The sequence below is a fragment of the Phalacrocorax aristotelis genome, chromosome 1 (assembly GCF_949628215.1).
Source record: "Phalacrocorax aristotelis chromosome 1, bGulAri2.1, whole genome shotgun sequence".
Classification (NCBI taxonomy): Eukaryota; Metazoa; Chordata; class Aves; order Suliformes; family Phalacrocoracidae; genus Phalacrocorax; species Phalacrocorax aristotelis.
Window position 1 is genome coordinate 151,981,132 of NC_134276.1, and position 15,464 is coordinate 151,996,595.

Consider the following 15,464-nt stretch of genomic DNA (forward strand, 5'->3'; position numbering starts at 1 on the left):
AAATGACAATTGTTAGAGGCTGGAAGCTGAGGGAAATCCCAGGGCAGAGGCTGAAGGGATGGAGGAATGGTTGGATTTTCCTCATCCTCTTCAACAATTGCAAATCCTCCGCTCCCAGATGCATAAGCAGTAATAGCATACAGGCAGGAGGTCATGCACTTATTCCACAACTGAAGGCAGCAGTCTTTTAAGACAGCAATATTGTTACCTTTGGTTTTACTGATCACCTAATGGAGCAGGAAAGCTGAGCATTACCGCAATAAAAATATGACAGGCTAACTTTTCAGATGCTGTCCTTAAAGTAAAGACATTGGACAATATAAGTTGATAATGCTACCAAGAGAAAGAGTTCTGAAGGACAATCCTCAAGAAACAACACCTCATCACTATATTGAGCTGTTTCAAGCACACACACAAACACAAAAAAATCTGTGTTGTTTTTTTTTTTAAAAAAAAAAAAAAAAGGATTTTGGGTAGCTTTGCTCTTGCCAATCATTCTGCTCTCAAACTACTATAAAATCTCTCATGCTGTCAAGCCAAAACTCAAAGGCAGAGAACACACTGACTAGCTGACTAGCAATATAACGTTTGAAGTATTGTAAAAGGGAAAAAGTAATCATGCCTGCTTTTAGAAAATGGGATGGTGGTCTCATTAGAAAGGAATTCAATTGCAATAGTTACCTCGGCATGTAAAGGACTCGCTCTGCCACCACAAATCCCACCCTGAAGAAGAGGTTGCTGGCTGGGATGAATGGGAAAACCAGGAACAACAAGCCAACCAAAACTTCTTTGTGTTCCAGTTTCTGCAATAACACAAAATTAAACAAATATCAACTAAAAAAATCCAACTTAATTCACCACTAACTTTCCCCTTTCCTTTTGAGATTCTTATTCATTAAAAAAGCAATTTAGAGAAATGTTTGATATGGTTTGTATTTAAAATAAGTTATTCCAAGACACTGTCCTTGCACATTTATGTACTGTTTGTGCTTCTGATATGCCCAGGAAGTGCACAAGCACTAACCACAGTGTGTATTATTTCCTTTTCCAAGGTCAGATCTATTGTATGCAGTTCTCTTGAGATGGTATAGATAGCACTTAAAATATACCCCATATTGGTAATACGTAAGTATAGAATAGTGTGAATGTATATATTAGCATGTCTACCACAGTGTGGCTGTATGTAAATACACAAATGCATATCACATACACACAGGCTGCTGTGTTCAATCTAACTGTTTATAACTGAGAAAAAGCTGTTCAATCAATCACATTTTCTGTAAAGAAAACTAGCCCCAAATGGCACATTAATGCTGCCATTTTAGCCCTTTTGAGACAACATCTAAACTTGAAATGGTACTTTCGCACACGAGGTCTCCATACTCATACTGAGTTGGAAATTTGAGACACGCTATATATTAAAATTAATGTCTTTCACTTGAGCTCACTTTAGTGTTGGCTTGCTCTTTGAGGAGAAATAGAATTGCCACATGCAGTTCAAAACAACTGTGATCTGCACAGCCATCACAAGCATCACAGGACACAGTGATCAGCAGCAGCTGCCACTCCTGCCAGAGAGACCCAAGCCTCCTTGGGCAAGTTGAGTTTCAGATATAGCTCTATCCCAAGAGGGTGAATCAGCTCATGCTTTCTGTTGATGATCTCAAAGGATGACATCAGGCTAACTGAAGTGTAGCATTAGGTCTGTTAAATCACCCAGGCAGACATCTGTGCTTTCCTGCCCTGCGATACTGCTGCCTCTGCAGCACCCTTCTGCAGCCATTGGGAGAAGCTTTGTCATGCTTAGAAACAGACGCAGTCAGAATCACTTAATGGTTGCAGCACTTCCTAATTGTTGTGGGCAATTTCTCGACTTCGGAGAGCAAATTGACTTCTCTTTACTGAAGAGATCTAAATTTAGAAACATTGAACAAGATTTTTGAGTAGAGGAACAGAGGCCGATCAATGATGGAGGGACAAGCAGTACAACCTGTCTTGCTTTTGCACAGGTACAGACTGCGACACCAGTTACCACTGGCCTAGTCAGTGGTTGAAATTCAGAAGTCCCAGTATTAAAATATATAAGATATAGTCATGCTATTGTACGGGGAAAGACAACAAACATTTTCTGTGGGTGCAAATGCAAGGGCACGTGTTAGGAGGCTCTGATGTCACTTTAGAGAAGCTGAACCACAGGATGGCAAAGTAGTACACTGGCTTCCCCTGGCTCAAATTTGAAACATGAAGCAGAGAGGGGAGCAGAATTCACGTCTCCAGATCTTTATCAATATCTGCTTTAAACAGCACCTGTAACGTGTTTCTATTATCTACTTTTTCAGTGTGTTGAATCACAATTGCTAGTGCCTTCCTGCAGTCACAACAGCACCTAAAATGCATTACTCCCAGAGCTGAAGCTGACACCAATCCATAAAGCTGATGAGCAGAGGTGCCTGGTAATGATCATTTTGGCTTGTAATTATAATAGAAAATTGAATAGAAAAAAAAAAGATTAAAAATTATTTCTCAACTTTGAATGCAGATTTTCAGTCCCAGATCAACTCCATCTAACTTCCCACCGAGCTCTGGACATATACTTCATCTCTCTCCCAGCATTTGACACTCCTTTCCCGCTTTGTCTGGCCTAATTATGGTGCCCATTCGCTACCACCACTCTACCCCAGGGCTTCAACAACAAAGACCTGGCAGCAAAGAAGGTATGTTGACCCAAAGGGAGTGTACTGCTAACGCATAAAATGTTCTCTGTCCCCCAGATATGCTCTTGCTTTCAAATGAACCAACTAACAAATATTTCTCCAGTTGTTGTTCATTAAATCAATAATTGGGAAAGCAACCTATAGTTAACATCTCTAGGAAGGACACGGTTATTCAAGGCTGCAACACTGGAGATAAGCAAAGGAAACTGAATGCTGGAGAAAGACAAATAAATCCTGTACATCAAATGGGAAGGAGGAAAATGCGGGAATCAGCTTGAGTGAAAGAAAAAAAATGGTACTGTGTGCCCTTTCTCCCTCCACAACAAGTCACAGCTCTAGACTAATGCCATTGAGGGCTGCCAGCTCCATCCCTTGGGCAGAGCTCAGCGTCGGGAGCCCAGCGCTCACAAACCAGCCTCACGGCGCAGCAGAGCCTTCTGTGGTGCTACTTATTTAGGAGACAAGAAACATCTGGCAGCACCCTTTTTAAAGCATTCAGTTCAGGCAGAGGCTTTTGTGAAGAGCTGGTCCTGAAGGCCAGGCTTTGGCCGATTTTGTGCTACTCGTGGTCCTGCCTGTGAGCCAGCAGGTCACGCTGCTGAGCGTATGCTGCGGTCACTCCAGAGCTCAGTTAGGCATCCTCTCCTCTACCCAGCCATTAACTTCTCCAAAATTTGTACAGACACTTCCTGTATTTGACACCTTGGCCCTGTGTCTGGGTCCTGCCCAGGAGGAGAGGCTGGGGAGAGGCCCTCAGCAGGATGAGCAGGTGGGGTTGCTGGTCATCTGAGATTAATCTGTGGCCACTAATGAGATAATCTGGATATGGCCTCTGGTGCAAGCAATTCCTAAATCACTGGACGCCCACAGCAGGGAATTTATACTGGAGGAAAAAGTTACCCTATTCACAGCCAGATCTTATTTCTTACCTCTCTAAATAGTTTCTACTGGACAATCAGGTACTGAGCAAAACCAACCTTTGACTTGACCTGAGAGCTGCATGTTCTTCTATCCCAGCCCTGCAAAGCTATCTGTCCCTGTCTTCCCAGCAAGGGCTGACATCTGCTCATCTAGGCAGCTCAGAGAAAACAGAAAAAAAGGAGGACAGAAATGCAACAGTGATTTGCTGAAAGGATTGTGTGTACCACAGGTAGTAACATTAGACAGCTAAAAGCTATCAGCATAGGTGTCATAGGACATAATATTCTTTATCTTTTTCCCCTATCAAAATCTGCTTAGCAGATTCACCTTTTATTCCCCCTTCCACTGGAGGGGCTGGTAAGATTTATAAATGAGTAGACAAGCAGGACAGAATGGCACAAGAACATCAGGGACTGGTACTGTAGGGCTGCAGGAACAGAACGCAGCAGGATCTTCCATCCAACATAAGCCACAAAAGATGCCCTCCACATTTTAAAAAAAAAACAAAAAAAAAAACCACCCTGTAGCTTGTTACAGGTTTTTGTCTTTTTTTTTTTTTGGGGGGTGGGTAGGGGTGCAGAGTAAATATTGGGACCATTTACTTAGTTTAACTGCTCTGGTCCTATAAGCCCACTTAAGAGATAGCTGAGCTAAAGGTGGCAGAACCAGAATCTTCCAGGTGCCTGGAACAGTAATAGAGGCTTTTAAAGAGTAGTAGGCGATTTTGTTTGTTTCCCTTTTTCCTTAAAATTAAAAAAAAACCCCAAAACTAAGACTAGAAATTATAGGTCATTTCATTCCTTTTACAGAGGGACATATTTCCTCTTAAACATAGTGCTTTCTTTTGGAAATATAAAACTTATCTTCCTATCTGTCTCAGAGGTCTCTGGGGGAAAAATAAAAGTGCACCTTTAAATTAACCTTAGAATTATTCCTTTTGTTAAAGACAAGCTGACTTCAAATCAAAATAACATTCCTTATAGCAGATAGTTTGGTGGAGGTTTTCAAATTCACATCTACCTCTAAGTACAATTAGGCCTTCATTATACTGTAAGAAAAAAAAAAAAAACACCCAAACCAAACCAAGAAAACAAACCAAAACCACTGAAATGTTTTTTAACCTGCTACTTTTCATAGACTTACCAAAGAACTGAAGACCACCACTACTTCTCCCAAAGGCAAGGCAAAAAATTGTCACACAAAAGAGCAAAGAATCACTCTGAGGCCAAAACCCATCAACACAGCAATAAATCTCAGAAATGACTTCCTCGGCAATTTGGGGGAAAAGAAAGAAAGTCTTGAGTTTACAACTGAAAAACATCTTCCCATATTACATATAAGACATACTCCTGAGCCACAAATAAATATTTGCTGACTACTGTTAAATCACAAAGTACAGGGCCCACAAAGTACAAGCACAGGAGGTACGCAGATTACTTCGACATACCTGTCAAACTATGGACTTGCATAAGCTCGCTGTAAATTCCCTATCTCTCTCATTGAGAAAGCATTGTCTGATGTGCCAGACCCATTAAGTCTCACACTGTGATGACATCCCCTGGCACCTCCAAGGGCTGAGGAATTGGAAATCGGAGCCATGAGGACAACCTTCCTCCTGGCTGGACAAAGTTGACCTCAGGGAAGACAGCAGCCAGACAAACAAGTCCAAGGAAATTCTGTTCTGTTCTACCTTGCAATGTTTCCAAAGGTGCTTATACATCCTTGCCTGTTTGATGGGAAGGTGGCAATCAAATGGGTTTAATTTCTTCTGCTAACAGTTTATTTTGAGAATGAGGCAAGTGTCACCTTTCCACCATTTAGAACCAACAGCTCCTTGGAGTAAAGACTTTCTTTCTACCAAAAGCATAAATCACCCTTTGCCAGCCAGCTTTGGATGGTCCATTGCAGCCAGTGAGATGTTATCCTTGGAACATTTGACTGCAAGCACAGAAAAGCTGGTGTCCAGGAAAGTTGGTAGTGCATGGCTGTATAAAATGTTTGCAGGCCTAGGAGGTAAGTGTATTATCCACTAGAGGAGACACAAAGATTCAAAGAAGATACGTGGCTGTCTGTAGACCACACACAGATTACGCTTCTTCAGCGTATTCCTAACATCCACTTGGGCAAGCCCTTAGTTCAGGCTGCACAGAAACTTAATTCATGTATTCCTGTTGTACCAGCCACTCGTGAAGCCACAAGCAGCTTGGCAACATGACTCCTCACCAGCCTGCACCAAACCACTGGCAGCATCTCACCTGACAACAGGTCAGGATCTACAAACATCTACTCTTGCACTTCCAACATATGTGGTGTTAAAAATAAAAGGGACGGTGTAGAAGCATGTCAAATTCACTCTGCATTCACATATAAGGTGATAAAAAGCCAGCTTAAGCTAATTAGGAATCAACCCTAGGGATTCATTCCTTCACAAGAAAAAAATCTGTTGATGTAAAGCTTGCAGAGGCAAGTACTGGGTGCTCCCCAGTCCCATCTCACTGGTGCAGGCACAGACAGGCCATGGCAGAGCTGTGCCATGATCCATGTACCATCAGCATGGTCTTCTTTAGGTCACCAGCGGAAATCAGGATGGGACACGTACATCTTTGTCTTCTGTGGCCAAACTGGAGGGCACTGTGGAGCTGTGGCTGTTTTGCTCTGCTACCTGTGCCACCACAATTGAGTGAACAGTGCCAAAAGTCAGGTGTCAGCAGATGGTCTGAAAAACTCGAACATTTGGTGAGGAAAAGGTAACTGCCCAGTTTCAAATCTGGCTCAGATACCAGACTTAATCAGCTTGCTCCTACAAAAAGAGCCACAAATTCTGTAACCACTACAATTTATCAATTTTATTCTTTCTTCTCATTTAAAAAAAAAAAAATCAGCATCTTCAGTAGCGCCAGCTGCTTGAATGCCAGGCTTAGCAACTCACTGTCATCCTAAAATAGCTCAGTTTTCCTTGGTGATCATCTAGTTCTGATAAAATCATCCACAGTTACTACTCACTAGAATTAAGCAAATTTTATACTCCACAGGTAGTCCAAAACCATGGAGATTTATACTACTACTTTGACCACCACTGCTCACTGCTTATTAACTGGCACGTTGATCCTGTTTCCAGCATTCGGCAACAACGAAAACTACTTTCCAGTTCACCAGCAGCAGCACCTGTTCAGGAATTGGTGTACGGGCAAACATGCACCAGTCAGACTGAATCAAAACCCCTGGAAGTATCATCAACTTCTTAACCTAGAATCATCTGAAGATAAATACTTAGACCACCCAATGAGATCTTTCACTTTCCATTGCCAGAAGGAAATACATCCTGGTCTGTACCACTAGGTGAAACAGCCTGTTTTTCAGAGTGCTGCAAGTGTCTAAAAAACTCTGTTTACATCGATGGGAACTGTGGGTTCTCAAACACTCTGGAAATCAGGCTCTCCATTATGAAATAAAGCAGAAAGTAGTCCTTTCCTAACCCCATAACCCACAGCAGGGCACGGAAGTGTATTCTACTGACATTTCACTTCTTATTTTAGTATCTTAAAGTAAAATTTTGATATCTACTATTTTCTCTTTCCCTGTAGACCTCAGCTACCCATCTATTCAGCTGTGTGTTTACAGTCTTTCTTATCCAGGTTTCTAAAATTCCCTGAAGGTACAAGCTCATTTTCCCAATCCTTAATCTCTGCAGCCTCTAATTCTGCCTGATGAGCCAATTTGAGCAGGATGCAGCAGCACATGCATCTTTGAAAGAGAAGTGGAACATTACAAAAGGAAGTAGGAAAGCCAACAAATTGCTCCAGGAATCAGAAAAATGCTTTTGACGTTGAGGTTGTTTTTCCCACTCCCCTTTTATACTGTGAGTGCAGGGTGCTTCACTACATGGGGAAAATATCCCAAAAGGTGTAAAAAAAAAAAAACAACACCAAAAAAACCCGCCAAAGGTAAAATTTAAACACATGTGCACTGCTTGCAGTATGTACCAGCACGACCTTTGTAAAAGGAACTCTGTCATGGTGAGTCTGCTCTTAAGAGGTAACACTGAACAAGAGGGTCCTAACAAAAATCATGCACTAGTTTGGCACCCTAATGTTTAACTCAGACCAGCTAGGAACAATGAGCACCATCATGTCCCTCAGCTGTATATTTCTTGGTCCTCATTATACCTACACTCTCCTTCTCACCCTACTATTGTGCCACTCCAAAACCTTTCAGTTCTGAGTGGGTCTGGAAATATTAACTCAAATCAGAAGAAGAAAATGGCAGCAAACAAAGAGAGTATCTTTGAAAATATAGTAATTCAGTGTTAATATGCTGAAAATGACAGAACTACCTACCCCTATGAAAACTACCTACCTAGCACGACAAACTCCTGCAGGAGTTAAAAGCCTGTTTGTTGAGATGCTGAATATCTTCATGGTGAGCCAAATCAGAACTACTTCAAGCTATGGTTGTATTCACTTAGAGTACCACACTCCAAAGCTGTTATCTCAAACATCTACCAAGAAAAAAAAATCTGATGCAAAAGGTATTTTGATAGTTCTTGTGTTTCTTTTTTTAATTCAGAAGGGTAACTGCATACAAACAGACTAAGTAAGGTTTCTTCTTTTGCTTGTTTGTTGGCTGGCACAGCAAGCACCCTGGGAAGGCTTTTGTGTTTCTTCCAGCCCCACCAGGGACCCGCAGCTGATCCACTTGCGGCACTCGACAGAGCAGAAACGCATCCGGCAAGGCACGCAGGGTGCCTGCAAGGGGCTCCCCACCTTCCTCCAGCTTTCACTAAACAAAGTCTTTCTGGCTTATTACTCTCTCCCTGCAGCAAACATTAATGACAGGAGCAGCATAGAAAAACCTCACTGCTAAGGATTAAGGACATCAGTCCTGACCTTCTCTCTGTGTGGAAGGAATTCAAGTGGGCCCTCAGGAAAATGAAAGCAGGATTTGTTTTAAATGGACCTTTCATGAAAATTACTGTGGTTTCCAGCTCATCAGATAGACTGTCGATAAATACCCTTCCTCATCTCGCCGTGCCTTTGAAGCAGGTATTGTTCTGGAAGTGTTGTGGCATATGAATTTTGCTAGGCGTACTTTCTAACTGTGCTCATACTACAGTAGAATATTACCAAAGGCAATTGTTCCCCAGAAAGGTCCATAAGCTGTGATTTATTAATGAAATGCCAAACCCGGGAAATGAGGCAAAGGTCTCGGGAGTACAGGGTAAAGTAAATAGCATGACAGAATACACATAATGAGCGCTGGCAAAACCAACAGAAACATACACACAAAGAGAAGACGCAAATGCTTTCCTCTCCTTGAAGGTATTAAACATAGCCAGCTAAGAAATATAGTCTGCCAGTGACTAAGGAATATGCTTAGATGATGTTCATACATATAAAGCACCAGATAAATGGCAATATGATGCCAATTACAGCACGAATTAAAGTCATAATAATTCGGCATGAAATGCCTTGTCTTGGCTAAGAAGCAGTATGCAGAGAAATGTAGATGCAGCAGTATCTTAAAATTAGACCTGAAGTAAAAAACAACCAACTGTAGCATATGAAAGAACAGGATAATAATATATATCTCAGTTGCATATAATGAATATAACCTGAAAATCATCGCTGTTTCCTGTACCATATGTAGCCACGTCACACACAGCAGCAAAGCATGTTCTTTAAAAAGATATGCCCTAGAGGACCACTGGAGATTTTTTTGTAAAACTGATGTGAAACATAAGTAGCACTCCCTCCTCAGACATGAGCAAACTGTTGCACATCATTATGTGTTCTGCTGAACAAGTAGAAGGTGCTGTGAACCACCATAAGGTACCTCCATAGCGCTGGTCATGAGCACAAATGTCAGTCAAGGGCCAAGCAGTAAGAGGCGCAATAAATTCCCCCAGACTGGTCAGACACAAAAGCTACTGTTTCAAATTAAACTCCAGATCACCTTGCTCTGAATTACCCCATCACACACACGAGTTTTCCCCACTATCAGCCCTCCACGTATCAGGTACCACATAGAAAGTGGACTCTGATCCATCATAAGCTCCGTACGTATGTTCACAGCTACAACTACAGGACAAGCTGTGTTTTAATCACACTGCTAATTAAGCAGCGACTTAAAAATGCCATGCAGAGTGGCATTTCAAACATCTGAAGGGTTTTCCTTTCATGCTTATTGAATTATTATGACATATCAAAGAAATAACTGTTGTCCTGACAATATGCCAAGAATTGTTGTCCTCTCTCTAGTTCACCGGGTGCTCACCATTTCTTCCACCATAAAAAAGCAGCGCTATGGGACCTTGGGTATGTTAGTGGCCATTTGAAGCATCAGACAGATTCTTTCTCTAGCCCTGTAACTGGCATGCTTGGCAACCAAAAAGAGTGCTTCATCCATTTCTCTGGTACCTTTGTAATCTACCTAGTCCCAAAGCTGGAAGACAGACCACATCCATTCCTTGCAGCTGAGGCTGTCTTTGAAAATGAACAGTAAATAAATCTCATCCTCTTTTCCCAACTATTATTATTTCTCTGGGATGCAGGCATTTGCAATAGCATCCCCAGTATGCTACTAGAAGCCCAACCAGCCTGGGTAAAGCAGCTCACCGCAAAAAGCTGTGCAGAACCTGAGGATTTCAAGACCCGCTGGTGACTCCCGATGTCTTGGCTAAAAGAACTCAAGAGGCCAGCTTGCAGAGCATGTTGGGCATCTGCATGGTGAAAAATCAAGGCTCAAAAAGGTTTCAAAGAGCTGCTTAACGATGGACTGCAACTTTGCCACATCAGTCACTACGAAAAAAATCTTGGCCAGAGACAACAGCAAGGTCCTTTACTCCCATAGCAGGGGGTACGCCAAGGAGCAGGTCTTTTTTTCACTCCCATCAGGCCTCCTGAAGGTGGACTTTAATTGTCACACATGATAGGGTTGGCTGCAGCAAAAGACAAGCCTGGCTGTGCACCTAACAATGTGCAGAGCAACAAGTTCTCCTTGGGAAGCTGCTCATAGAGAGCTCTTTGGCTGATAAGCAAGAGGGATTAGCACTATGCACATGAAATGACCCAGCAAATGACAGTTATATATAAGGAATTAACAAAGCAATTTTTTCAAGTGACTTCCTCATTATGTAAGAAGGAAAACAACATCAAAAGTACACACGGAGGATGAGGAGGGAGGCTTCTCTCTCCAAACAATAACAAACTGGTGAGCTGCCTTCTCTGTTTCTGCAGGTTTCAGCATAAAATCCCCAATCTACTAACAGGCGTGTTCCAAGCAAAGCACCATTTCTTCTCCTTCTGAGGTATAATAACGTTCACAAAATGACATGGAACAAGAAAACTTCATGCCTTAGATGTCCTTTTTCAGCACTACACATACATGCCAAAAGGGTTATTACCCTAATCACAAACGTCAACAACAAATTAGCCCTGTTTAAAATTCAATGGCAACAAAGGCAGAAATCCAATACATGCATTCCCTAATTACAGTCCATGTAATATATTCTGCGAGTCTCCTGTGAGCTTATTTTTTGGATGCACACGCAACGCCTCTTGCCACTGAAAAATCAGTCCACTGTTCACTGCACAAATGTCTTCACTTTTGCCAAAAAAATTTATAGCATTTCCATTCTCCATGCGACAGAAAGCAAAGCGTTAGCGCCAATGACAATGAATATGAGGTTTTGTCCTCTCTTACCCCTGCACACCTACACAAACGAAAGGCACACAAACTGCTTGCCGGTTCACTCTAAAACCATTCCTTAGAAAATTGCAAGCTATTGCTTCCAGGTTAGACTTTGCAATGAAAAGGGAGAGAAAAATGACTGCTAAGACAGTTTTGTGTATTTGCTTCAAAAAGAAAGCAGAACATCTTACACTTTACGGGGGTGGGGGCGGGAACCAACTGAGGCATCTTATGCTGCCTACAAGCTGCAAAATACTAAGAACTAGCCTGCCTGGGGCTTGACTGAAGGATGGTCCTTCTTGGTGGTAGCAATGTTGTATGAAAGGTCACTGCTGTTGCATTTGGAAAGAAGCTTTCTTAAGAGTCTCATATAATGCAGTTCATGTGTCCTACACTTCCCTCTCCTCGCTGTAGAAGACATTCCTGAGAGTGTCTGAAGCCAAACGGGATAATTTATTTCCAGGAAATGTACCTCTTCCTACTGTTTGCTTTCCTCAATAATTCATACTACTCAGCACAACACAGTCAACTTCATACCACTGAATGGGAGTATCACAACAGGGTTGTTATGGGAATCGTTAAAATAGAAAACAGTTTCAGAAGTATAGAATTTTCTGAAAAGTGGAATATTTCAGCTACCTCTATACCTAGGGCTGGGGGAAGCACATCCAAGTTGACCCCCAGGAACCATTACCAGTTCCATGTTCACCGTAGGTTTGCTGGGAGGCTGCAAGAGGAGACTGATTAGAGTACTTTGTCAATAATAGGTGATGGTTCTAGTTTTACTTGGATTAGACACAAAAGCAGATCACTTCAGATGCAATTTATTCCATGTTTGGGGTTTTCAAGGATAAACACAAAGGAATCTACAAGATGAATTTCAAAGCATCCAGTAAGTAAATGCCTGGAGAGTGAAATTCATGTTGCTTAACGCAACATTAACAGTGGTTAAGAGCAAAGCAGTGAACTTATTCTCATAAAAAATTAGAAGCTGCAGCTTCAAATCAAACAGAGGTATTCATAAATCCGGACTGAGTTGTTTTGACTTTAAGGAAAAGCAGAGAAGGAAAAAAAATATTATAAAATCCAGAAATCTAATGCACAAAGTGCTTTGAAATATTTTGTTTTGCAGTTTGACAGAAGACAAACAATTCAGTTACCCAAAGGAATCCTTCTGGATTATTGTTTTACCCAAAATAAAATAACACAAAATGTCTTCGGATAATCCTGAAAGATTTTTTTCCCCAGCAAACCAACAACATTAATCTTACACATAGTACCGATTCCGACAACAGGGAGAAGAAATAAAAAGCAACTGAAACTTCAAAGAACACAGGATAAGATTTTTTCAGAAGTGTTCAATAGTGGGCTAATGAGAATTTTATCATTAACTACCCTGGGAACGGGATTAGGTCTAATACAAACACTTCTGGATATCTCTAGCAGTGAGTAATGAAAGCAGAAGAAATACAAGATGATGTACAACCTGCAGGTAGAACCAGTGATTACCTATTAGGGTATTTTCCCATATTTCCCACACAGCATCTGTCAATGTATAATCTAAATTAATAACTCTGCAGTCTCAAACTGTTCGGTTCATTTTCCACCTCTTATCAGGAGCACAGAGAAGACTGCCAGGGTAGACTGAAGCATCTACATGACCTGCACATTTTAGCCTAACGTAGGTATTAAAAACCCATCAATCCCCTCCTATGCTTTTCAGTGATACATGTGTTTAAGGAAGAGCAACTTTGGTACTATTTCAAAAATTATTACCAACACCTTTCCTTAAGAAGCTTCCACAAAACAACTGAAGGAGGAACAGCTTTTAACTCTCTATGACCCACAAAAAAACCCTTCCACATAAGTGCGTATGTGATCTCTGATGAGTCTAGTACAACCTCACTTTCATTTCTGCAATATGATTAATGGTGGATCTAAAATGCTGAATTGTGAAGCATTGCTTGCCAACTATATTATTTACGTTAAATAACAATTTCCAGACCATTTCAGATTTCCCACATTCCATTACTCCACTGACAGGAAATCTTCTCATCAAGATGTATCCAACGTTTAGGTTTTAGAAGCAAAACAAAGGTACAAATGCAATAATTGATTTCATTTTCAAATGCCTCTGCAGATGACAGTTCCCAGTTCTGTTTGAAGCAAGTGACAAAGAGCCTAATGACTATGGGAGAGGCAGAGACACTTAACAACTTCAGTGGGGTTTGGATCATTAACCATAATTGAATGCAGGACTCCGGGCCAAGTTTTGCCCTCAAATCAGACCAATTAGAGACTGAGACATTCAGCTAGAGGGACATTTTCATCTGTTAAGCTGCCTGCATTAGTTACGTAGTGGTATGGTTTTTTTCAACTCAATCCAATGCATTTGAGAGGAAAACTTGCACTTACCGACCATTTCATCTGAAGATTAGGAAACAAAAGATTTTAAACAAAACGTTGTATTGCGTGTCTTTTAGCATTACCTTGAATGCAGCTATGCAGTGTAGGCTGAGTAATGTCATCACCAGCACCAGGAACACTGTGGCTAAGTTCCTCACATCCCAGATGGACTCGATCAAAGGGATACTGCCAACCTGCCAGTCATAGCACAGGGTGATTGGTGCCAGCAGAAGCCATGCATTGAAGGCCAGAAGGTAGGAATAAGTTAGAAACCTGCAAAGGAAAACAGGTAACGTAATACATGGGATGACTGTCAACACACGAAACTTTTTTTTTTTTTGCAATTACCACTTACTATATGGGAGGAAGAAAGAAAAAAAGAAAAAAGCTCTGCACACACAGGCAGTACCATACCTCTCTGTCAATAAAAAGATGCTAACACAGTGAGGGGCACTTCAACAGGTCCTTTAAAGAAATTACATAAAATCAATAATATTTACGTAGTTTCTATGCACCAGTCTTTAGAAAACTAAGTCTTCATCTCCCATTCAAATCCTAGATTTTTGAAGTGGCTTTCTTCCAGCTTCAACAATAAATGAATGATAACTAAGCAGGTACATACACATATTGAACTTTTTCACAGTTTACTGCATCACTCCTGCAACACAAAATACCCCTCTAGCTGGATTTAACTTACAATTTAGGATTTCTCTTATGTGCACAATATTGAGCAATTAAAGTCAGACACCTCTGTCTTTTCTCTTTGCATCTGGGCACACAGGAAAAATACAGAAGAAAGGAGGCACAGGGTGATTCTTAGCTGATCCCATCACAGCTTATTAGGGCTGGGGACAGCTTGCATGAGATGTGCCACAGAAATGATGGAGAAGTAGAGAGCCTTTCAAATTGTTGTAATCTTCATTAATTTGTATTCTCAATAGAGAGGAAATTAATGGGGAATCCCCATTTCCTTGGGGAACATGCAGCCCTCTGGGAAGTATGCGGGGCTTTCATAAGACTGAACAAGAACAGCATGTGTGTGACTGGGCTAAAGAAAACAACAGAAAAATAAAAAGAAAACAAGAAAAAAAATAAAACCAAGACCCTTCTCCTCCCCCAGGCTTTTGCTGCTTGACACCTACTTGCCCAAAAGTGCATCCCCCCCAAACCACGTTTACAAAAGTTCAAATACTTTTGTATGCAAGAGGCTGGAGATCATTCCAGCAATCACTAAGTCAACCAGGCAGAATTGTGACAGCCTTAGAACAAACAAACCCTTCCTTGGTTCACAAATGGAAAAATCCACATTGTACACAGCACCAAAGATGACAAATACTCAAAAAGAAATGAAATTATATTCTATCCTGCATAGGATTTCTTCCCTCTGAGCCTACTTTGGCTGTTGTTATCACACCCAGTTGCCATGGTACCTTAGCAGTTTATTAAAATGATAACAAAGGACCCCCAAGAGATGTAGAGCCATGTAGAGAGAGGATTGTTTTAGTTGCCACTTAGAAACATGCCTCTTTGGGGTCACAAGGCAGAGCCTTACAACAGTACTTACATTATACTATATTTATGGCAGAAGAGGTAAGACATTGAAGCTAAACGTGACTTCAGGCAAGCAGGATAGAAGTTCCCACAGGTAGGTGTTGGGCCAAGACACAGGGATGAAACAGGCCTAACCTTTTGTGAAAACATTTTTAAATAGCTACGAACAGTTGTGATATCAGT

The 15,464-nt window shown here is 41.3% G+C and overlaps 1 protein-coding gene across 2 annotated transcripts in view; it reads right to left on the bottom strand.

The window, feature by feature from the left end:
- Window positions 1-15,464, bottom strand: part of TMTC1 (transmembrane O-mannosyltransferase targeting cadherins 1) — a 147,723-nt gene that overhangs the window by 63,653 nt on the left and 68,606 nt on the right. For both annotated transcript variants that reach the window (XM_075116359.1, XM_075116349.1), the window contains exons 8-9: window positions 13,814-14,003; window positions 682-803 (exon numbers count right to left, since the gene is read on the bottom strand). In XM_075116359.1, the coding sequence (XP_074972460.1) occupies window positions 682-803; window positions 13,814-14,003 (312 nt within the window). The remainder of the gene's footprint in view (window positions 1-681; window positions 804-13,813; window positions 14,004-15,464) is intronic.